General features: G+C 36.2%; 2 protein-coding genes across 3 annotated transcripts; one reads left to right on the forward strand and one right to left on the reverse strand.

Annotated features, from left to right (window-relative positions):
- The first annotated feature begins 1,464 nt into the window (after positions 1-1,464).
- Positions 1,465-8,248, forward strand: LOC149422275 (15-hydroxyprostaglandin dehydrogenase [NAD(+)]-like). Its single transcript, XM_089633195.1, has 6 exons — positions 1,465-1,825; positions 2,238-2,361; positions 3,108-3,214; positions 5,465-5,638; positions 6,844-6,998; positions 7,860-8,248. Exons 1-6 carry the CDS (start codon positions 1,733-1,735, stop codon positions 7,963-7,965), a joined length of 759 nt encoding a protein of 252 aa, XP_089489321.1. The 5' UTR covers positions 1,465-1,732; the 3' UTR covers positions 7,966-8,248.
- A 97-nt stretch (positions 8,249-8,345) lies between these two features.
- Positions 8,346-25,575, reverse strand: tral (LSM14 family protein trailer hitch). Of its 2 annotated transcripts, none has more exons than XM_089633194.1 (7): positions 25,347-25,575; positions 22,719-22,901; positions 19,825-20,016; positions 15,464-15,705; positions 14,565-15,062; positions 13,230-13,366; positions 8,346-10,603 (listed from the first exon to the last, which is right to left on the reverse strand). In XM_089633194.1, the coding sequence occupies exons 1-7, from the start codon at positions 25,465-25,467 to the stop codon at positions 10,327-10,329; spliced, it is 1,650 nt and encodes a 549-aa protein (XP_089489320.1). In that variant the 5' UTR covers positions 25,468-25,575; the 3' UTR covers positions 8,346-10,326. The 2 variants fall into 2 exon arrangements, with proteins under 2 accessions (XP_089489320.1, XP_089489318.1); XM_089633192.1 differs by having other exon boundaries at positions 13,230-13,384.
- Positions 25,576-26,015: the final 440 nt, after the last annotated feature.

Consider the following 26,015-nt stretch of genomic DNA (forward strand, 5'->3'; position numbering starts at 1 on the left):
GCTTTTATATATCGTGAGCAGTTGCGAGTGATTTAATTTACTATGCATTTTTCTTACACCCGCAAGTGAGCTTGAAACGAATAAGCTTAATAGTATCCTGCACTTCTATTGAGGGACAGAGGTTATCACTTATATCAATACGTTTCCATGTATTCCTGGCTCCTAAGGTGTTTGATTGGTTCAAGCAGCAATGCAGTGAGGTTAAAACAGGCCCTCTTCAAAAGCAAATTACCGTATGGCTCATAGAAAGTGGCAGAACGAAATCGGAAAGCTTCCTGAAAGAAATTATTGTCTGACTGAAGAAATACCATTAGGTAAGTGAATTCATTCAAACTTTATCCCTATTATCGTATATATATTTATTATTTTGGTTTTTGTTTTACCATTTGTATAACGATATATAAACAACATTGTATTATTGTTTTTATATTTTCTTATTTATGTTACCACCATAATACGGGCATTTGCCTAGTTTGGAGTATGAATAAATAAAAAAAATATATACAGGGTGTATCGGCACGTACCCGACAAACTTTAACCAGCTATTCCTTAGCACAAACTTGGAGTAAAAAATGTTATGGGCACTTTGCTGTCCGGTAACATTTTTTTTTAATAAAAAAATTATTATTCATATTTTCACCACATGTCACCATTGTTTTATCCTTTGTCAAAGTTTGAAAACCCGTCTGGCAATATTTCGTTCGAGTTTCTTCGAATAATGTACACGTACGTACCTACGTTGGCGCGCTTTTACAATCACAACAAAATGGCACGGCACCATTCGTCTCATTTTTAACTATTATTATTTAGTGTGTACGAAAGAGCGAGGACACTTTTTGACACACTTGCTAATAACAGCTGTTGGACACGAGAAACAATGCAAATGACAGTGACGGAGTGTGGATTTTTTATTTATTTTTTGTTTTTAATGGAAAAAAAATGTTACCGGACAGCAAAGTGACCATAACATTTTTTACTCCAAATGTGCTGAGGAATAGCTGGTTAAAGTTTGTCGTGTACTTGCCGATACACCCTGTACCTATATTAATTCTCAATGCAAATTTGCTTTGCCCAAGTTTCAAAACTATTTTCGTAATGAACTGTGAAAAGAACAATATTATGGCGTCTTGGTTTATGAAGGGTATAACTTTTCTAGCTAAAAATAATTTCGTTTTCCGTACAAATTTCATGACGTCAGCTTCCATTCGAGAAATTTAAGTGGGACCCACGCATAGAGTAAGTATTCTGATTTAAGCCTGTGACATACCACGCTATATTCTCGCGGCTTGGCCTATTTCAGCATATGCGTATAGCGTAATGTGTCTGAACCTTTATAGATGATAAATAAAATTCAAACAAAAAGTGCGTCATCGACAAAAATAACTGAAGTCAGTAGGTACAACACAACATAAACAAGTAATTTCACACCGGTTAAGCGAAGTTCGGGAAAAGGGGGGAAGTGGGGAAAAGCGAGGCAATCGGGGTCTGTGAAACCCAATCCACCCCCTTGTGCGCAGGGCGCGGCCGTCGGGTGTGAGTCTGCCGGCACCAAAACACACCCGCACCTCCGCGCTACCCTCAGCCTGTAGGCGAGAAGTCTCTAGGCGAGAACCCCTAACTTCACGTCGGCACACCTCGTCTCTTGAATGCTACATTCATCCATTGAATCAACACTCTCCTCCGTTGTGTTTCGGAATTAATCTGACAGACTGAGCTGCGAGCGTTCCGGAAAATGGACATGAAAGGGAAAGTGGCTCTCGTGACGGGAGGAGCGGCGGGTATCGGCCTCAGTTGCTGTGAAGAATTACTGAAGCATGGTGTCAAGGTGCGTCAACACTCTTTCTATTTGCATAAATGAATCATTTTATTCAATTAAACTCTTCTTAAAAATATGCACTTTTACTCCAACGCGGTGCGAAACTATTGTCTAATTAGATATTTATATTGAATATAGTAATTATGATTGTTTACAATAATAATTAGTAAAAATAATAATTTTAAGCAAATCATCAATTTGTTACGCATGTGAAGTTAACATACAGAGGCAGACTTTTGTGAAAACAATTGTTCTCCTTTATAATATTTTCACACCTTTAACCCAAATTTATCTCCATGAACTCAGAGTAGGTGCTATTGTATTTTTAATTAGGAAACTCCAATTTCTTCTGCTCAATGATTTTATAACGCTGAAATAAATGGCAGGTAGTTTTTTTTTTAATATTCAGTATAATTTTTAGGTGTCCATTTGCGATATTGATTCAGAGGTAGGAGAGCAGGTTGCAGATGAGTTAGCTGCAAAGTACGGGAAGAAAAGTGTTCTTTTCTGTCAATGTGATGTCACTGATTATCCACAATTTGAAGGTAAACCAGAAATTTTCATTAATTAATTTATTTTTCATAGCCTATTTCAGTTAGATGTAAATACGTTCTCGTAAAATAATAAGTACGTATTTTTGCGCCCATGGCCTTAGCATTTTAAAAGACCCAACTTATATAAAAATAGGATGGAAGTTTGTTTACGTGGCGTAAAAGTGCTACGCATTTTCTTCGTATTTTTGCGTTGTCCCACTATTCCCAATGGACGAAATCAGCGGAACTTTAGGTTTTTGAACCGGAAGAAGAAGAGAGAAGTTCCTGCTTATTCTTAAAAGTTAGTTACCGAACTTAAATAAAGTCATTTCAAACAACGCGTTATTGAGAGTATCTTCCACTCTGGAAATAAGTGCAAATAATATGCTTAATATTTTTAGCTTTTTGTATTAAAAAAAAGTAAATATTTAAAATAAAATTTATTGAATCATGTTCTTGTCCCCATGATAAGTGTGTAGGTACTTGACAATATTTTTTGCCATTTTGAAAAATTACACAACTATGTATTTTAGTACAGTTCGAGGAATTAGGGTTGAAAAGTAGGATAGATTTTAAATTCTATAAAAAAATATATTTTAGGGTTGCTTTAGTTAGCTTCATTATTAAATTTTATGACTGGACGAAAATTTTAATTCGATAAAAAACTTAATAATGACAGAACTCGATGAATTGTTCCAAGATCTGTGAAACAACTAGCCCTTAATGAAATGACGAAGATGCACTGTTTAATTTTCCAGAATCATTTGTGATGACTATGAAAGTTTTCGGAGGACTAGATATAGTCATAAACAATGCAGGAGTAATGAATGACAGATTCTGGGAACTAGAAGTCGATGTTAACTTGGTAAATATTATTTTTTATCTTACCCGTCTAGTTGGCAATTTAAAATTGTATATATTTTACAGAATATAACTGCCTGCAAAGATAAATTTGTCAAGATTTAATTTTTGAATCCATAGTATTATTGCATTCACAAAATCTGTACAAGCAACTCCCCGACTGCAGAGGTAGACTGGTAAGGTTAAGTTTTGTATTTCCTTCCTTTTTAGAAGTTTATATTATAGCGCCCTTAAGCCCTTTTCGCGTAAGCGGTGCTATATAAATTAGCCAAATATTTAAACTTTTTTAATGTTACACCCTTCACAAGAGCGTCCCTGTCTGTACAGTGTAAAGACAGGAGAACTATATCGCTACAGCACGCAAATACATAGGCAGCACTATGTGGGGCTCTAGAAAGCGATTTATTAATGCGGGTCTTGAAGAGATAGATATGAAGGAAGAAAAACAGAAGTCGGTAGCTTGTTCCACCTGCGACCCGACTTACACAAAAATGAGTTGAAGAAACAAACCATTCTCATGAAGCCAACATCAAGTGTTAACGGGTGTTCAATTTGTCTGTTGACTTTTGCGTACGTACACATATGTACAGGGTATCAATGCTGCTAGCTCCTTCGAGTAGGCTCCAATGAAATACCTGTAGAGCATGCCTACACTGCGTATGTGCATTACAGATAGCTATAATTGGTCTTTTAACAACGGATTGTCAGTCAAACAGACCGCCCTCCTTCCGAATCAAGTAGCTTCATCAGTTATTTTGGGACCCCAGCCCAGAGGTGACTCATGAATAACAAATATAATCATCCAAAAACAATGAAATAAATATTAGTATTTATGATTTAAAAAATCACTTTACAGAAAAGATTACCTTATATCTTCCGCACTTGTTGATTCCATTGTCCTGATACGATTAAACACTTTATGTCAATATGGCACAAGAGTCCCAACTGCTCCCAACCGTATGGAGTTAGTAGGACTATGGCATCTCCAATTGGGATATATTGTGAGGCTGAAGGTAATGGAGGGGGAGGAGATGAGCACGAGAGTGATGGGCTGACTCGTAACCGGTCACAAAAACATAGTTAAGGCAACATTTTGATTCTCGTTTGGGTTGGTGGTTTTTAACCAAGCGTGTCTGATTTCGGCAAAGACGGAGATCATTGACTGTCTGGTGCAATTTGATGGAAGCACCCTCCCCTATAAAGACTATGTTGAAATGCTTGGAGTAAGTATATCAGACCAGCTCAAGTATCGAGGCTCTATAGAGAAGCCCTAGTAAATCTGGCTCCCAAGAAACAGCGCTATCAGATTCTTCAATAGTAACCTGCTGCTACCCCCATACAAATCTAAACAATTGAATTAGGGAGCCACCTCTGGGCTGGAGCCCCACAATACTTGATTCTGTACAAAGGAGGGCAGTCCCGTTGATTGACAATCAATTGTTAACAGACCTATTGCCATCTCTAATGCACAGATGCAAAGTGGGCATGCTAGGTCTGTTCTACAAGTATTTTAATAGAGCTTGCTCTAAGGAGCTAGCAGCATTAATCCCTGGTGCACCAGTACAAGTGTGTGAAAATCAACGTACACCTATTCACAGTTGATGTTGGATAACGGGCCACTTTTCATGTAAGACAGCTCCTATTTTTTGGTTACCGGCATCTGTTTTTCCTCTTTCATATGATCCGGGCCTGTTCAAAACAATTTTTTTTTTTTTAAATAACGCGAAGACAGTTTACGTAGTTCCCGTGAGCACTTAGGCCATAGGCCCATTGTGCTATCTCCCATTTTACCTCAATCCTTTACCAGTCACACGGTTCCTTTTACAAAGTTCACCAGGGTTGTCATTCGGTATGTGGCTATGTCTTCTGGTTCCACAATGTGTCTTCCCAGGTCTCATCTCTCCTGTCCACTCCTCCTTGGTTCCCTAAAGGCCCCACAGTGGAAGGGGACTTTGTCTCTCCTTGGTTCCCCGTAGGCCCCGCAAGGAAAGAGTCCACTCCTCATTGGTTCCCTGAAGGCCCCATGACGGAAGAGTCCACTCCCCATTGGTTCCCTAAGACCCGCATTAATAAATCCCTCCCTGCAGCCCCCATCTTAACCCGCCTCACAACGCTGCCCAACCGGGTGGCGACATACCTCCCCTGCCTTTACACTGTACAGTCAGGGACCCTCTTGTGGGGTGTCGCATGCGATGCTGAGAGTATCTTTCAATTTATCAATATTGATTAAAAATCAATTGTTATTATTTTGCAGAATGGGGTAATCCGGGGCACCCTACTAGCCTACCGCTTCATGGGGCGGGACAGAGGGGGCCGCGGAGGTACCGTTGTCAACGTGGCAGGCACAGCCTATGCGCGCCCCCAAGTGGCCACCCCTATCTACACAGCCACACAATACGCCATTGTTGGACTCACCAGATCTTACGGGGTAATAATCGAGTTGATAAAGTGTTTGAAATACATTGATAGTAAATATTATGTTTGTCGGTAAATACTAAAAGAATATTATTTTTACTCGGATATTTGGCATAAAATGTAAATTCATTTTATTTTGAAGGTATTCCAAACAGTTTTAATATCTCCCGATTTCCGAAACATCCAGAGCAGGTTTTACAACTCAACTACCTACTCACGTGTATTGTTGCTTAGTGCTTTCACACAAACCATGTATTGATTTCTGCAAGTCTAATTTTAAACTCAATAATATCCTTAAGGGTGTTTTCTCAAAACATATTTAGAAACTTCACACCGATAGATGGTGTTATTTTCAATATTGTTGTTCTTTTGAATATTGAGATGAATTATTGATTTGCGCTCGTACATAAGATATATTAATCTGTAAAATTGTTTTTTTCTACCTACAAAGCTCAGGTTTTAGAGAAAGGCATAAAAACACACAATTTGATCGCAAAAGAACACATAAACGTACAAAAAAATATTATCCAACTAAATTATAGAAGAGTGTGTATACGAGAAGGGGGAAAACATTGCACAATCGAGTGAATCAAATATTCTAGTCAGGTCACGTCAAGAATCGGACGTATGTGAATAAAGCAAATATTTGTGAAAAATTTCATAACTAACTAAGCGAATGCGTCACTTTTTTAGAATAACACGAAACTGTGTTGTAGAAAATTATTATTGCTATAGATTTCTTGTAGTGACTTCCAAGTTAAAACCGCTGACTGCACATGCAATTTCTGAGATATCTAAGTAGATACATAAACTGAATTACGAATTTTATTCATAATAATGTATGAACAAAAAACGCATGTTTTTTATCTGCTCTGTTGGTTTAAATCTAGCATTATGAAATTTGTAGCGTTCCTTTTTTGATTTTAGTCCCAATTTATAGGCAAAAACAACTATTTTTAACTTGCAATTTCATTCCATCACGAGCTACGAAGCACTGAAATGGCCATTACACTGGTAAATTAGGACAAAAGTCCCACTAGCCGACCCACGAAAGGAACAAAGCAACCGCAAGCGGCATTTCTCACCTTCGTTCCTTTCCCATAATTTTAAGCTCGGCTGGCGGAAATTGTGTCCTGTTTATATGCGGCAATAAGTTTTGCAACAATAACCAATAAGTTTTTCATGAAGATATGTATCTAATAAAATATTTTGTTTAAGGATTCGTACCATGTAGGGCTGACTGGTGTGCGCACCATCGCCCTGTGCCCCTCTGTGACAGACACAAGCCTGGTGAAGGATATAAGGAAACAACTCATGTCTTCGGAATTTGAAACAGCATGGCAGAGAGATAACGCCAACTGCAAGTTGCAAACGTAATTAATTTATTCTAATAAGTTACCTATTAATGAATATCACATAACCGATAAAACATAACAGGCAAAAGTCATCAAGCCACAACAATTTTTTTTGGGATACGACAAATTTGAGCGCAAAAATGTAACATTTTAATTTTTGAGCATGAATTTTATAAGTAAAAACTATTTTTATTTATCACAGTGTAACATGTAATAATTTGAATATTTATTGTAAAAAATACATAAATAAACATTAAAATAGTTTAAAAGTTTATGCAAAGGAAAATTTCAAAGTTTTATCTACGCATAATAGAAAATAATTAAAAACCATCAGTCGGTGACCTTTGCCTGACTAGCAACCATAATGCATGTTGACACGATATTACGTTATATCAATATGCATTATTACAAATGACTAGTTATGTTTATTGACCAAATACTACTCTTTCCGCCACTTTCTTCAACCTCACAACATTTCTTTGAAAGGAGGATGCCATAGACCCACTGGCCCCTAGCAGTTGAGACTCCTGGAGTGTCAAGTCTAAAGAATCCCATAAATTCAAAGACGTGAGTTTCAAACCGATAACTCAGAATTTTGATTTGTACCCTTGTAAAAAATGGTTTATGTTGTTCTAATCTCCCTCTCCTGAAAGTCCTAAGTCCAGGGAGAAACACTTAATGGTACGTTTACAGTTAGAAACCGAAACGCGAACCGAGCCACGAATTACAGGAAAGGAACGAAGCAACTGCAAGCGGCGTTTTGCAGTTTGTTTCCAATAAGTTGAGGTTCAGTTCGGCAGTTCGGCTCGCGTATGTATATGTAGCATAACATGTCTATATGTAGAGAGTTATTTCACCTGTCATTTTATTCAATTTCAGCCCTGCTCATGTTGGAAAATCGCTGTCAGAAATTCTTTCCAAAGCCAAAAGTGGATCTGTATGGATTGTAGAAAATGGCCAGCCACCCAGAGAACATCATTCATAGATTGGAGTCGTTTACTGTACATAGACTTTTAGTGGCCCTAGCTTTTATATTATAATGAATTGTCAAATGGCAATTTAAAAAAAACCATAACATAAACGCTCAATATGAATTTTATAATTGGACGCTTGTTTTGTTATTAGTTAAGTGTAAATTAATGAATAATAATATATTATTATACGCAAGTTTGTATTGGACAAATTACGAGAATAACTGTACCTTCTAAAGGCATTTGCATTGATGAACAAAATAAAATGAAATTAAAAAATATTTAAATACGTATTATGTACATAATTGTATTGTATTTTAACCCTATTCTTGTAGACCCACCCTTTGAACTGGTAACAACACACAGAACATCTTTGGCACTATAATATAATGATTCTCTAGGAGGGGGTGACATCAAAGCTATGCAATGTGTTTAATAAAAGTCCTTTATTTAATTGATTTTGTATTTCTGCAGCGTTCCTGACAGAAGTGCTATAGATCACATTTTATAACTTATTTATCACATCATACTCCATGCACTTTACCGCATCATAAATTATGAATAGAAAATAATTTCAAACATGTGTACCAATGTAAGGCAGCAAGCTCACAAAGAAAATCAATAAAGTGCGGGTGAACTGAGGACATCGATGCGACGCAAAATAATTATAACGTTATAGTACTTGACATTATCTTTTTATAAAACAATGTTCACTATGCAGAAAAATACATTTTCCTCATATATATGTACTAAACGTACATCATCTGGTGTTTGGTATTTTATAAAACAACAAAATACAAGCAGTTAGTTAACACAAACATGGTTGTCCAAAGCTTCTAACGTCTAGATTGGTGGTGGAATAAAGGGAATTCTTTCAGCATACGATTTATATAATGTTAATTCAGTGATAGCAAATCTCCATGATGTTTTATTGTCAATTATTATCAGGCCAATGACAGGAGCTAGCTGCTAGCTATAAGCTATACAGGTATCACCACTTCTAACAGAGATACTCCACAAGCCCACACCAATACATACATGATATATTATATCTCAGTGGGGATTCACTGCACCTTCATTTGTTTATGTTATATATAAGCTGTTAGCTTTAGAAATAAAAATAATTTAAATAGTGTTACATAAATATAGTGATTTCCCCGAGCAGTGGGAGAGTACTGTTAGAGCAGCTGCTGCGTGGCCGGGAGATGTTCCCCTTATGTACAATGCCCTGCCCTTGCCCTTTCCCATCCTCACAGACCCTGATAACTTCCACGTGGCTCCTAGAGTACAACAAGCAAACAAACTGTACTCAACTTAACTTTATATTAGAATCTCTAATTGTGTTCCGGTACAAGTTTCATTCAAACAAATACCATACATAATGTTACAGGAAAAATCATACACCATATTTAACAAAACATCCTTACATACTAAAATATGTCAACTCTTCAAAATTTGACGAATGTGAAAGACTTACAAATAAAATAATAGAAAAAATGTCGAGATGCTTACATGGAAAATTTCACAGCATATTATTTCAAAACCGATAATTATCACTGGTACTCTTAACACTCAACCACCCGCACCTATGGGAAGCAAACACAGAGTGATTCCAGACACACTATCAATACATTGGACGTCATGACATTACTTGATCGCTTTCTTTACCCCAACCAACACTGGATAGAAGACTGCAAAGTACTAATATTATACTCGCTTAGCTTAATTATATTTCTACACCTATAAGTTTATTAAAAATGTAATTAGGTTAAACTTACAATAATTATAGTCAGAACTCAATGAAATGAAATGTTCACATTATCCATCTAATGTTACGCCAACAAATAATATGTATAATTTAGTTACAACATTTTGTCTCGATCCGAAGCACCCCATTGATGACCCAGCGGGTCCAAGAATCATTTATACTTTACATAGAGGATTTAACTAATATTCATACACCACATAACAAGCTAACACGACACGACACGGTATGTCTGTCTGTGTAGCCCATGATTCACTATTCACTTACTCAGATCTCTAGTTACCTGAAATTAAATACCCAATCAATTGAACTGACCGCCCGCACAAATCCTGCGCTTCCTTAGCACAGCACTCACTCGTGTAGTCCGGGCCCGGGAGTGCTTTCAACACACTCTATATACACCAATGTTCATTTTTGTAACCACACAACATTTATTATTAAAACAATACATTTCGGAAATTCTAAAAAGGATCGCAGCGAGAATGACAAATTGAATTTTGAAATTAATCAACCTGATCCACCGAAATGCAGGTTTAAAACAAAGTGTTGTTTTATTTAGGGTTTTAGAATCTTTAGAGCTAACGGAAAGCTTGTGGGTCTGTTGGATTGATTAGACACCGGCAACAACGGGTTGCGGCTGCTGCTGCCGGTTGTTGTTACGGTGCTGCTGGGGGCGATGCTGCGAACCCCGGTTGGAGGGTCCGCGCCAGCCTCCTCGGCCCCAGCCCCCGCCCTGGCCGCCCCCCCAGCCGCCACCCTGGCCCCCGCCGCCACCCCAGTAGCCTCTCCCGCGGTAGCCTCCGCGCCGCGCCATGGCCACTCCAAACGTCTCAGAGTTCAGCTTGCGCTCCGTGCGCCAGTCTGTACGCTGGGACCTGCCCTTTGATCTGCAATCAATAAAATATTGTCTTAGAAATCATATTTTATATTCTACAAACATTATACATAAATTTCATACGGAAAAATGTAGGAAAAGTAACTGACTAGTCTTAAATTCATGTAAACCATTAACTACAGTATCTTTATGTAGAAAAAGGGAGAAATTGTTTTAAAAATCAGGAAATATTAGACAATTTTCACATACAACAGATTGTACAAAGTATTAATTAACCCACATAAATTGTGATTTAGTTGAGGCTCTAGGTTAAGAAATAAAGACCACCAGTAACAATAATGAAATAGATTTTTTTTTTTCTTCAATAATGGCAATTTTTAAGTATTTATACATAGTATCCTGATAAAGAAACCATTGTTTTTGAAACATGTTGATAATTTTTATTATTACTTTTGAAAGCGTTAATTTGCTCCGTTTTATCTATAACCGTATGCAGTACATATTTTCAAATACCTATGCACGCAATTAAATGTCAAATTATAGCATTCTGGCATGATTTATTGGACTATATAGACAGAACAGAATATTCTCCACAGTATGAAAACAAATCCTCGTGTGTCAACACTCTTAGATGTTTATAAAAACAAAAACATCAAATTTCATACAAAGACGTACCGTATCTTTTGAATGTGGTCCCACCCAGTGGCGGCCGGTGGTCAAAATATGTGGGGGTTCACCGGAGTACAACATTAAGTCATAAAATAAAAGAAATAAAGGTACTTAGCTATTAATAAAAAAAGTTCTATTTTCCGCTCCTTTTATTATATTTAATTCTTTTTAACGTTGAGAAACCTCTTTCAATTTCAACTGAGTTCATTGGAATGGTGCAAACAAGTCTTAGTAATTTGGCAGTCTCGGAAAAGTCTTCTAATAAACAAGTACTATAAAAAGTTGTAAATTTGACAAAGCGCCGTCAGCTTTTGAAAAATTTATGCAGGGCGAAAATTTCACAGAGTTCACCTTTTAACTTAACTTTATTTAGGAAGTCTCTCTACTCGACCTATTGTTCTTAATATATTCCACATTCAAACACATTTTTAATTTATACGATGAACAAACACAAAAGTAATCAGATGTCGGTATAATCTGCAATTGACATACCTAATTAACAATTGATATATACGATCGATATAACTTGCAATTAAACTTCAAAACTTTCGCAGAGCAAGAAAGGTTTTAAATTCAACAGACAGTGCCCGGAAACGGCGACAACTGAATAAACTGATAACAGCTAATCTGAACATCATTCATCTCTTAATGACATGGTATTATCTTGTATGCTTATATCGAAGGAAGCTGTAAGCGGAATATTCGCTGAAAAAGAGCAGATGGTAAATTGAAGACACGATATCGACAAGAATATCACACAATTTTAGTTTAACTTTCTACTGAACAAACCGTTCCTTATGATGTGGTGGCTCCGGACGCCGTCCTTGATATGGTAATATTTGCAAAGAATTGTATTTACCCACGCTTCCGAATGTTTCACAGAATATGCGATCAAAGCAGTCAAATTTTGGATCGCAATCGAAAACGAACTGCTACAAACATAGGCACAAGTCACAGTCGGTCTGCAAGTTAAGCGCGCTTAATAAGTAGGTACCTTTTATATGAGATATTATAACCGAACCGATTTTCGTATTGTGATTAGCTATGTCGGAACATTTGTTGGTTGTTCGGCGCTCGGGAGCACATATTAGCTGGCCGCCACTGGTACCACCATTCACTCGGCGTGTGTGTACTTAGGTGATAGACACAAGTGGGACACCATGATCACTTATCGTTTTTAGTTATGAAAAGTTGTGAATGGCATACTAGTACTAACGCCATCCGTTGACAAAAATGTAAACTAAAGGACTAAAAGGCGCGAAGAGGCGCACTTGATTATCCATCTTTTTTTTATGAAATACAATTTTATTTTTGAGAAATTCTTGTAAATGTCAGCATCGTGATAGTTCTACGAATGTCCAAGTGAGCAAGAAATACATTTATGACGAAAGAGCGCTAGAATATCGGCCGTCAAAGTTTCCGTATCAACTGTTGATACAGCCGCGTGTGAGTATAGACTTTTTGCCGTAACAACAGTTGATACGGCAGAGTGCAAAGAGTTAATTAGATGTACGTTTGGTTGTTTGCTTTACCTCTCCACAGCCTCGCAGGAGATATTATCGAAGAAGCTCTTGGTCTTATTGATCTTCGATAACATCTCTTGGCACTTGGCTGAGTCATCATCCTCAGGATCAGACTCCACAGCGCTCGTCTTGTTCCCCGAGTTCTCTTCTCCGCCTCCACTTGATCAATGAATAAATACTTATTTGCTTTACCTCTCCACAGCCTCGCAGGAGATGTTATCGAAGAAGCTCTTGGTCTTGTTGTAGCAGTCGGCTGAGACATCATTCTTAGGTTCGGGCTCCCCGAATCCCCCTCTCTACCTCCACCTGTACCAATGAATAGATGTTTGTTTGCTTTACCTCTCCACAGCCTCGCAGGAGATGTTATCGAAGAAGCTCTTGGTCTTGTTGTAGCGGTCGGCTGAGACATCATTCTTAGGTTCGGGCTCCCCGAATCCCCCTCTCTGCCTCCACCTGTACCAATGAATAGATGTTTGTTTGCTTTACCTCTCCACAGCCTCGCAGGAGATGTTATCGAAGAAGCTCTTGGTCTTGTCATAGCAGTTGGCCGAGTCATCATCCTCGGGTTCAGGCTCCCCGGCGCCCGTCTCGTTCCCTGAATCCTCCTTCTTCTCCGCCTCCACCTGTACCACCAGGATTGGCTATTACACATTAGATTACACAGGATTAAATAAATAAGACCAATAAACATGGGGTTTTATAAAAAAAAAATATGTGGAAATATTTTTAGTGCATTCTTTCAAAACTATTTTTTTTTAAACATTTGAATCATATTTTAATCTCCCCCAAACATCTAATAATATATATGAAGAGTCAAAATCGTCTACCATTGTATTATTTTGTTGAATATTCAAAAGAAAAGGAGACATAAGGTCTGAGTATTTTCGATTATAATAAAATCCAAATAAATGAAGTTTTTCTGAACATATCTAAAACTAAAAACTGTTTTTGAGAGGTGATGAAATTACACTTTCGAATATTATTAGAAATAAACATATATTTTTTGAAATGTTGTTATTTGGAATGCAAACATAAAAAATAAATAAAAATGGCACGCTTGTTTTTGTAAATAAAATTACTGATAACAAAAAATTAAAAAAAAAAAAAACATACACATTTTAATAGACAAATATATCACTATTTCTGTCACCCCATTTTTTTTGTCTTTTGAGTAAACATTTAATGGAGACTACCGCACATTAAATGCATAATTACAAAAAACAATATTTCTTTTTAATAACACCAAACTGGCAACATAAAAACCTATTTTGTAAAATAGATTCTTTGATTGGATAATTAAAAAAGATAGGCCTTAAAAGTACTAAAGCTGTAAAATATTAATTTTGAATTGAATAAAATAGCACTATTTTCCATAAAGACACATGCTATATTATGCGCGCATAATTTGGGCATGGCATATACCTATTATATGTTGGGGTGACACACTTCACAATCTTCCTCAGGAGAGGGGGGTCAGATCAATTGGGGTACTGCCGCGGAATATAATTTCTTTGCATGGGATCTGTCACTTTGACAGATGACAGCCGCGTAATTACGGCACTCCGTAAATTGTTCTGACCCTTTCTTCCGCCGTAGGTGAATAGGGGATGCATAATTTTAAAATATAGCTAACAACGGTAGTCTTAAGTAAAAACTATTTTACAAAGTTTGTTTTAATCTAAAAGCAGATTAAATGTTAACACTGACACTGGGATTGTCACATTTAAAATATTGGATTTGATTAATAATTTCTTATTTTTGATTGAAACAACATAATTACTTTCATAAATGAATTTAAAAAAAATATGTAATGCAAATTACCTCTGGTTTTGGAGCCGGTTCGCTGCCGTCCAGAATCTTCACTTTGGCCAGTTGACTCCTCAACTCTTCGAACTCTGTGTTGGCCTGCTCGAAATCGTAATCATTGTCAAACTTCAGGGTGTTCTTGGTTCTGTTGCCTCCCCTGCCACCGAAGTTTCCTCCTCTCGGGTTGCCGCGCCCGCCCCGGCCACCCCTGCCGCCCCGAATCCAGCCCTGGTTGTTGTTCTGGTTGTTCTGCCTCATGCCGTTGGGTCCATTGGGCCCCTGATTGCTGTGGAGTTGCTGGTTGCTGTGCTGCATCTGGTTGTTGTGCTGCATCTGCTGGTTAGTAAGCTGCATCTGCTGGTTGTTATGCTGCATCTGGTTGTTATGCTGCGGCTGGTGCTGCTGGTTTTGATTCTGGTGGTTCTGATGGTGCTGCTGCTGCTGGTTGGGCTGCTGATGGTGCTGCTGCTGATTTTGCTGATTCATGTTTTGGTTCAGGTTCTGGAATACAGACTTTAAATAACACTTATTAATGACATGGTCGTTAAGATTGTTGATAATTAAAAAGAAGTTCAGGAAAATCATTGTGTACTCTTCCTATGCCAGACTAGAATGCTAGAAAGCAATGCAAGAAAATCTAGGTGCAACAATGGTTATTTGCTTAGTTACGTTAGGCTAGTACACAGACAGCTGTTTTCAGTCATACTTTAGAAATGTTATTTAAAAACAAACAAAATATGTACGTATTACATTTACTATTGTACATTTTTTTTTTTCAAATCGTTAGTATCTCCCATGACTAAAAAAGTGACCTCTATTTATACCAATAATGACAATTAGAAAGGACATCCACGTCAAACACTAAGCATAACGGCGGCTTTCTGTATTCACTTTCTTAGTAAGAGACTGCTCACCCTGTTCTGAGAGCGGGGTCTCTGTTGCTGGGGCTGCTGGTTGTTCCTGTTGTGCTGGCCCTTGCTCTGCTGCGGCTGTGGCCCCTTGCCCCCCGCTTGCTGCTGCTGCTGCATCTGCTGTTGCATCTGCTGCTGGTTGGGGCCACCCACCTGCGTGCCCTGCTCCACCGTGGGGCTCTTGCGTTGCAGGCCCAGGGGCGTCTCCGAGCGGGAGGCGCCGCTTATCATCTCCAGCATCGAACCTTCAAATAATAACTATACATAAGCCCCTTTACTTATAATCGCCATGTGAAATTTGGCTTATTACCACGGTATAGATATGGTTAAACCAGACTTAAGACCGGTTTAACTATACCAACACTGATCCGGCATGTAAGAATCTAATAAGATAGAAGAAACAATCATGGGTGGCATGGTCACCAGCACTATCACAAATATATTCAGATAAAATCTGATCTGATCATTTTGTTTTAGATGGCAATAAAATGGCAGATAACAAAAATGACAGTATTGAAGTAGGTGACTTTTGACTGCAAGCCAAGCGTGGGGTTACACATTCAATAATACATTTATACATCGGTTGCCAAACATTTTATAACACACACATCCTCAAATCACATTCATAGAACAGTACTAAAGCACCCTTATACCAGTCCCAGAGAGAGCTTGTACGCTTGTCATCTATGATCGTCCTTTTCCTTCTCACTAGTCTTTTATGAAAACGTAAAAGACAAGATTCTAGAACAATGACATGAAAAAGACATTTTTCCAAGGATGCTTAAACATTAGAGAAGCAAATAAATAAAGAAGGTTCCAATTGCCTTCAAAGTACTAGTAATATATTACATAATCAATTATGCAGCAATATTATTTATATCGAGATAATTCAGGCATTGTACCCAAGCACCTTTAACATGTGTCAAATTCAATTTGATGGATAATTATGATAATTTAAATGTCTATGAAAAAATCTCGAGCAGATTCTTTCAATAATGATAAATAAGCCATTTATATAGTTTATAAACATAAAGCAATGAAAAGATTGATCATCATTAATTTTGGATTAGTATACTGTGTTACGCTTCCTCCTTCTTTAGCCAATGTTTCGTACTGTGTTACATTGTCCATCATCATGGTAGATGTGTAGATTGTGGTGAAAGCTTAATAGTTTGTGGAATCCAGTACTTGACGGTTACACCAAAACCAAATGCCGAAAACCACATTAATTTCACTAATAATTATACTAAAATACCAGCCCTAAGAGGATAAACACGCGCAACTCTGTATCACTTCTACATATATAAACGGACACTGTAACGCTGTCTGAAATGTTGGCTAAAAAGGAGGAAGCGCAACACGGCATAGTAAATCCAAAATTAATCATTATAATATTTTAGGCTGTGAAAATCTCCAATCGTGTCCAATGAGAAGATTATTCATAACCAGCCGAAGCAAGCAAGAGACCAGGTAGTGAATGTATAATTTATTATTATTTGCGATTGGTTTTTGAAAGTAAAAACACAACATGGACGGCACTTATGGAAAAAATGGGAAAATAAATAGTGGGCTTCTACTTTACAGGACAGGAGACAAAACACTAGTAGCCTTTTTAATATATAAATATTTTTTTTAACACTATCCAACCATTAGAACTGTGCAAGTTCTGATTGTAATAAATGCATGTGCGTTTGGTTGTGCGTCAATTAACGAAAGGATGATATACTTATTTGTTAAAATACGCATCGCGGAGATCGAATGCATTTAGGGATTTTTTACATATTTCAGAGTCAATTCCATTATATTATTAACGACTATAATATTGAAAAAATCGCCCACTTTCTGAAATATTATTTGAAATTATAATTTTTTTTTTTGTATTTTATGGCAAAAATCTGTTTGGTCAAAAGGCATTCAGTTTGTGAATTGACAAAATACTAGAAATATGTAGATACATTAAGTTCTGATATCATCTTTTTTCAAGATTGAGTAAATTTTAATAAGCACCAATCACAATACATTGATCACAAAAATTATTTGAAAGTCATTTGTCTTCCGTTGTGCAGGCAATGTGTAACTTTCCGTGAACTCTATACGGCTGTTAAACATTGCTTCCATAAATGGTATTGGCTTGTTTTTTGAGTGATATGGTAAAATAAGCCATTTCCACATATATTATGGGTGTAGGGCTCATGCAAGACTAGCTTCAGTGTTTAAATTCTTAACACATTGTCGTCGGAACACGGCATTTGCCGTTTTTCACGGACTGTCGGTCAACTGCGGGACACGGCAAATGCCGTTTTTGTCGACTGTCGGTTTTTGGCGGGAAACGGCACTATACGGGTTTGTTATCAGCGTGAAATAAAACGTCTTGAAGGGTAATTTGCTACCTGGCTGCTAGGCGACACTCTGTCCACGTTATTTGAGATGCCTTGTCCGGATTGGCTAGTGTGCCGCTTTTAAAGGCGTCGCCATAAATCTAGAGCTTTTATGCGATCTCAATCTCCAGTTTAGTTTGAGTCATTTCACGTATTGGACTATTTTTCATACCGCTCGCACTGTTTTGTTTACTGTTTGGTATTTTATTATTTGAATATATTTTCATTCAAATAAATCAGCCAATGATACATGCACTTATGGTGTGTGATGGATTATCAACATATGAAGTGTACTGATTCCTTGAAAGAATAAATACTATCATTCATAGATGGAATGGGCTCTTCAATTCTTCATTAGGCGGGGCAACCGCAAAAGACTCTTTTTTGACAAGAAGCAATTAAAACTTATGAGTTATTGAGTGTTCGCCTTCGGCCTTAGGCGACACTATTCAATATTTACGCGATCAGATTTCACACATCCAGCGATTGTAAAATTGCGGGCATGGCAAATGTATATTATTATTTATTATATAACTATATGATATAAATAAACATGTTATCTTTTACATGGAATTTTCAAATATTGAATGCTATTTACTGAATTAATATCAGGTTTTTATATTCAGCTTTGAAATGTAGTGTAATTATGATTTAATCAAAGCAATTATAATTTATTTTTGATGATCAAATGTCATATATGATTTCTTTGAAAATTTCAATCGAAAATATTATTTGGTTTAGAAATTGTATCAATTTTAAGAAAGCGATATATTTTTGCGCTAATCGCGAAAAACACCCGCTATAGGCTAGAGTCTATTGTTTGAAGCGCCCGACTACAATGTGTTAACAGCATAAAGAACCAACATCAAATGAAAGATTTGATATCGCATGACTTGAAAGAAATATGATGAATAAATTGTACATTTACAAAATGGCACCCTAAACTAGAACAGATGAATAACCATAACCCAAAACCATAATGACACCAGACAAAAGGGGTGAAACATCTCCCAGTCTTCCAAATATGTAGTTGTCAATTAATTACATACTGTGAATCTGAGGAGAAACATGCATTTTAAATTCAATAAACACAATTTTTAACTAAATTAATAATAATGCCAAATGTAAGCAAATATGTACAACATAATCAAATCTAATTAACATGAATAAGGCAGCAATAAAATATAAAAAGGATTATGATAAGAGATTCAGGGATTCAGATTATCAGGTACTTCCCTGATATATGTAGAATTATTTGCGTACTCAAGTAATACACAGGCTTGTCCTAGTGAGGTTAAAAATTCTAACGTAAAAAAAGATACAATGTAAAGAAACAATAAATAAAATACAAATGGAAAATAAGGTTAGTAAACATTGATGTAACTACTAGATGTATTATTAAAATATTCTAGTAAAAAAATACACAAGCTTGTAAGAGAACATATTTACATCTTACACATACATAAAATTATAATATGCAATTGTATACCTACTGTTAAAATTTATCAAAATATGATTAAAATTAATTGCGTGTGAGTCATGCAAATGAGATATGCCTTAACGAAGCTGATAAAGCCAGCCTGTAAAAATACACATACAATCATACCAGTAATAAAATATAAGCAAAACAAACAAAGTGCAAAGTCAAAGGAAGCATGCAACTCAATTGGGTGTGTCTTGAACTCTGTAATTTGTACAGTTTTGAGGGAAACACATCAGAATAAATAAGTTTATTTCATTCAAGTTATTGAATGTTGTAATGATTTTCAAAATATCCACCGGTGAGATAATTTATTTGCCTTGTTCATCGTAGGTCAAGAATTTAATTTTGTACCACAAAAACAAAGAATTTGTTTTTGTCTTTAGAAGGGTCACAACAGAGCTCAAAAAACACAAATCGAAAGGAATTTCAACAAATCGCAAACAAAATTTATAAAGCAATAAAATGATGCAAAGCGGCATTGAAGGAGCTGTTCTCTTCTGAACCTTGGTCTTTGACTTGCTGCGGGGGCAATTGAGCGGGCAGGCCGGGCGGGGGCCCGCTTAACTCACTGGGCTGCTTGGCCATGGGGGCGGGGCGCATGGCCCCCATGGGGTGGTACACGGGGTATTGGGCGGGGCCCACCACGGGGTGGCTGAACTGCGGCTGCTGGTAGGGGCCCACCACACCTCCTCCACCTGGAATATACACAAATTATTATATGAATATAGCATTTATAAACAATTCATTCCAAAATCAGAACATATCCGTTATAAAATCAAAAAGAGATATTTATTTTCTAAAGGGAAATCAGTGGTAAAAATACAGTTTATATGTATCTCTCTAGAGTTACTGTATGAACAGTTGCATACAAAATAAAATTTTGTGTGCAACTGCAATTTTTTTTTTCTTCAATGGGGTGAATTTTCACCTTACCAAGGGCAACGTATTTAGAAAATGAGTTTCAAACATACAAGAATGCTACTTGACAGTGCCCAGGGAATTCTAGTAAAGTTAAACACGGAGAAATGCGGGAATATCCTGGAAAAAAAGATTCCTACTAAATTATAAATATCATTGACACATATTAGGGTGTCCCAAAAAAATTAAAGTTGTTATTTTTGAACGCATACCCTCTAATTTTGTTAATAATGACAAAACACTTATACAAAAAATTTGTTTACTTTGGACAACTGCCACCCGTGCCGACTTGCATCGAAAGATGTCAGTACTTGTACATTAAGACGCCAGCGAGCAAACGTGTTGATGAGCTTGTAGTAACTTGCTATTTTGTTAACGAAAGTTGTAGTAAACGAAAATCACTCGTTCAGGCAAGATGTTGTTAGATTTACGCATTTCTAAAAAGAGTATATTTTTAATAGGAGTCGTAAAACACCAAATATCGGGTTCTAAAATGCCATCTAATGGACAAGTTCTTGAAGTTTTGTTCTACAATATCTGGAAAGTGAATTTAACTGTCAATATATACCAAATATAGCCATAGTTGGTTTTTTAAAGCTCTGTTTGAAGTAAAAAATCAGTCAAATGACTACAAGCCCTGACATACCACTCTTCAAAAAGGTTCAAGATAACTGTAAAAATGTTGATCCCGATAAAATTCAATGCTACAGAGAAAATCTCACATTGCACCTAACCGCTTCCGAAATCAATGATTTGCTTGACTTTTACCGTACTGCACTGACAACAAAAATACTTTTAGATGACTATTGAGAGTTTTTAGAGCTCTGTGTGATATTTTAGAAAATTTAAGATTCGGCCTCCAGGTGCTCGATGGATGGCAAAGGCGCTTTATTCCTTGAAAATATCATTAATTTGTGCGCAATTTAAAATTACCGGTAAGGATAAGGCGGCACTTTTAGACGTTTGCCTGTTCATAGTAACATCCTATGTCAAGCCATGGTTACAGTGTATTATAGCAGTTAAAGCTCCTAACCAGGACTTGTGCTTTTTGAAATCGACGAAGGCTTAAGAAAAAATTGATGAAAACATCTCAATGGCAGCTTTATTTCTGTTCAGTAAGCAGTTATGGTATTTGACCGATGAAGGATCTATTTTATAGCTGTTTGACGACGCTGTGGATCAAACAACTAAAATAAAAATGCTCAAAATATCAAAAAAAAAAAAATTATCAACCCATGACAAACTTTACATCCCATCGAAGGAAGATCTTTTATAAAGTAGTTTAAATTATGTTTTGTATTGAGGTTTTTGTTCATATCATAATTTAGTGACTTTTGTTTCAGAGAAAAATATTTACGACTTCATTTCAGTTAAGAGCAAGTATTTGTTTGATCGTCTGTACACAGATGCCAGTTTTCTTAACGAATTCCCTACGATGTGGTCAAATAATGCTTCGTATCAAGAAGTCAGAAAGAAGGTGTCGCCGCTGAGGGTAGTGAATGATACAGCTGAAAGAACTGTTAAGTTAATGCAAGATTTTCATGGCTTAATATCACGGTCAAAGAGGAACAAAAATTATTTTTGTTACGATGCGTTCAGGAACACCGGAAGATTTATCCTGACTGTAAAAAACAAAGTATGAAGAAAAAATTTAATCAATAAACCATTTTAAATATAAAATACTACATAATTGAACATTAGTGCATTTTTAAATTTTATTTATCCGACAAAAATGAAAGTTGAAAATCCTTCCATATTAACTCTGTACCATATGTTTGGCATCAAGTCGGCACAGGTTGCCGGTGTTTAATCAAAATAATATTTATTATATGAGTTATTGGAATCAAATGGAATAAAATAAGAGGGTATGCATATTTAAATTCATGAAAAAAAAATTCTTCCTTATGTCCTGGGACACCCTAACACATATATATCATTCGAACCCTGTCCAAAATAGATTTTTTAAATATATCTCTTTGAGAATGCAAAGGGAGAATATTTGGAGCAAGATGGTCATATTGGCATACAACCAGAATTGGTTCATGTTAATAGAAATCTTCTGCATTAGTTTATCAACAGGTACATCACACAACATAGCTTAGACAGCAGATGCCATACAAACACACATATACAAAATAACCTAACAAATTATAAAGGTAGAAGAATAATATAGCAAATCGGTATAAGAAAGCATAATTATAAAGGTTTAATATTTAAAAAGGTAGCATAATAAGACATATAGGTCTTATTACTTCACAAAAACCACTTTATATAAACATCAAATAATAATTATTGTAATAATTAATGGTTTGTATAATGGGCAAATGAAAAAAAAACAAAAATGTATTGTTACATCGTATTTACATTTGAAACTCTGTTTGAATGAGTAGAGCAGGTCTACTGCTGAGTACAGCTTCCTATGCAAATAATAAATAAAAGAATAATTGAATTAGATTGTATGCAGGATAAATGTATTTACCTGGTCCCAGGGAGGGTGGGACCGACAGCTGCATGATGGCGGGGTCATTGGGCAGCGAGGGGACATTGTTGACCACGCGGATATCCTTGATGTCGGATCCTCTGAACAGAATGTAGTCATACACCTGGTTCTGTGGAGCCACAGGGTACTGCGTTTCCCTGTCCTCCGTACCAAACGAACGTACTGAAATTAAATTTAATAAATTAGAATGGGCAATTTAAACTAGGAAGACAAAGGGATATTTTGTCACTTGTTTGATAATTTCTAAGGTTACTCTTTGAAAGGTGGCAAAAAATGAAATTGCGAGTGACATAAGATGACTCTATTTATTAATTTCTTGTCGTCCTTCCAAAAATAATTAATTACATTGTTATTCAATATTAACCAACTAATTATGAATTTTTACCATTCAAGTAGTGTTTTAATAATAATTTTACCATTCAAATCAACAATATTTGGAAGGTTTTGGTTATTATTTATCGAAATTTAATATTAACACATTTTGATCGGGCAGTTTTCGGCCGCGTACTAGTGCTGGTAACGGGTGATTTTTCGCGTAATTTCGCGCTAACGTAGACCTCTAGAAAAATTGCGATAACTTCAAAAATATTTGTTTGATTTCAATAATTCTGTTTGCAAATTATTTATTTTATTTCATTTTATTTTATTATATTTAGAAATGTATTCTTCATCGTTAAACTAGTGCAGAATTTCACATAAAGTGGGAAAGTTTGGAAAAAAAAAAAATTTTTTTTACATAACATCCTTTATTTTACAAATTACACACAAAAATTATTTCTAAATGTAAATAAAAATTATTATTGCATGGCTACAACCCTACAGACGCTATATAGCGAAAACTCAAGTAAATTGGAACCCGTATTTTAACGTGACCCGCGCTCCACTAACAATCTATCAAAAACGTATAAATACGTGACCCGCTCTCTAGCATTAATTTGCTAAAAACGTATTAATACGTGATCCGATTACAATGTGTTAACACAAATGTACAAGGTAGGCAACACATTACGCTATACCCATCACGGCTTGGCCTATTTCAGCATATTACTCGCTATACACTGCCAATGGGAATGTATGGCGAGCGATATGCTGAATGTACCAAGCCACGAAAATTTAGGCACTTATAGCGTGGTCTGTCACAGGCATAAATGAAAACTGTGATTTAGACACCAGAAATAAATGCAACCAGTAAATCGAAATTCATATATAAGGGGTTGGTTTTAAATCATTTTGATTTGTTTATCAAATCTCACTTCTTATTCATAAAATAATAAAAATATATGTTTTGATTGAATACACAAAAAATATATATATTTAAAAAATCTTTTGATGAAAGAAATACGAGTGTTTAATATTTCGTGAAACTTAATTGGCAACTGAAATTAAAAGTTTTTTCTAGTCATACACTACCCAGAAAAGGTTTGTTATGCACACTACTAGGAGGTATTATTACAACTAATGTAATGTTTAGCAGCTTCAAGTATTGCATGTTGGATTTATAAGCGGGGGTCAAGCTAATATTTATGACTAAGCATATTATTATCATACATTTATTTCTCCGTATGACTAATAAAGTATTATAGTGCGTGGGTTATCCAGTTTATGCAGAACTGTCCCAGTAAACAGTGTGCCTGTTTGCACTCTTCACTTGAAGTTAAGTTCATTGAACTCAAGAATTGTAATGTTATTTAAAACACTTTCTGCTTGCTTATTTAAATTGCATGTGTCATTTGAAACTGTACACTTATTCACTGCATATTTGAGATTAAGGTAGGAAAAACTTTTAAACATATTAGGTCATTTATAATGACAATGTCCCATAAGAATATTGAATGCTTCAAGTATAAATATGCATTTGTGGCATTCTTCATTCATGAACTAAGATAAAATTTTGCCAAATATGCAAAAAAAATTGCATACACCGAAATGTCGACTTGCATCACAGATACATTCGCCCAAATTACATACCCAAGGTACACAGCTGCAAAAGACAAACTATTATCATGAATGTAACAATAATAAATTGTTTCACTGGCCCAAATTACAGCCGAAATGAGAACCGTAAGTAGCTTTGTTTGGCAAATATATTCACTATTGCGACAATGACATTACGATATTAGAATGCATCTAGCGCGAGTATAGCAATGATAAGAGATCCTGCTGAAGCCGGCAAAGGATAAGTAATAACAATATAAGTATACAGTACATCCATACAGTGTTATTTATCAAAACCGGGTAAATAATATTGTTCCGATACGAAAAGTATTGTTTCCACAAAAACAAAAATCGTAAAGGTAAGTAAATCGAAAGTTGGCATCAACACGTATGTAAACTGATTCTGATTTCACTCCAACAAAGATAATACATACGTAGTGAATATGATACAGATGCAGTTTCGGAAGGAAAACCCGCCAAACGTATTTTTATAATTACCCTACCAAAAGCGACAATAAACAATCTTATTTAAATAAATAATCTAAGTGAGAACGGTTTTGTGCAATTTTGATTAAAAAAAAATAAAGAAAACATCTTGTAATTACAATCCAATGAGCACTAACGGAAATCGGAAAAAATATATAGATATACCGGAATCCATTGTAAACTTACCGCTAGCCAAAGCGATGGTACATTCTTGAGGATCAACCGTAAAAAGTCGGCCCTCGTATCGGATATCGGCCTTTGATATAAGGCTTATTTTGGAGCCCAGCTCCGGCATTCCCGAACTCATAATGAAATGATGACGAAGCTCCTCGGATTGATGAGATTTTGCAAGATAATTTTCAGCATCGAAAGACGAATTGAACCAGAATTGAACGGCGTACACAAACAGCTGAGTTTAGTGATGTCATATGAAACAATTTAACCAAAGAGAAGAAAAATAATCCATAATGTCTATGAAAATGAGTAAGCAGATAAGTACTAGTCAAACCGCACCTCAGCGGCGCGGCGCGGCGCGGCGGCGGGGCGGCACGGCACGGCAAATATTATTTCAATTAATTACAAGGACGTGGCCGAGTTGGCGCCGAACAATATTTTGTTCAGTTCAATATGAGGCTTTAAAATTTGCAAAAAAATATAGAACTTCTCGTTTGAAATTCTCTAATTAGTGTGAAATCGAACAGGGTCCTTAAAGAGTCTTTGAGAGAGGTTAAGAGAGTTGGTAAAAATGTTTGTGGTACTCTCCCTCTTCATTACGAGAATTTGGAATATCGTGCACCCATATATAACGCTTTTTATTTCTTTCAAAATTTTCCGCCTCTTCGCACAGTGAAGCCA

Source organism: Hesperophylax consimilis, chromosome 7, assembly GCF_061612785.1.
Source record: "Hesperophylax consimilis isolate HC1 chromosome 7, BYU_Hcon_1.0, whole genome shotgun sequence".
Classification (NCBI taxonomy): Eukaryota; Metazoa; Arthropoda; class Insecta; order Trichoptera; family Limnephilidae; genus Hesperophylax; species Hesperophylax consimilis.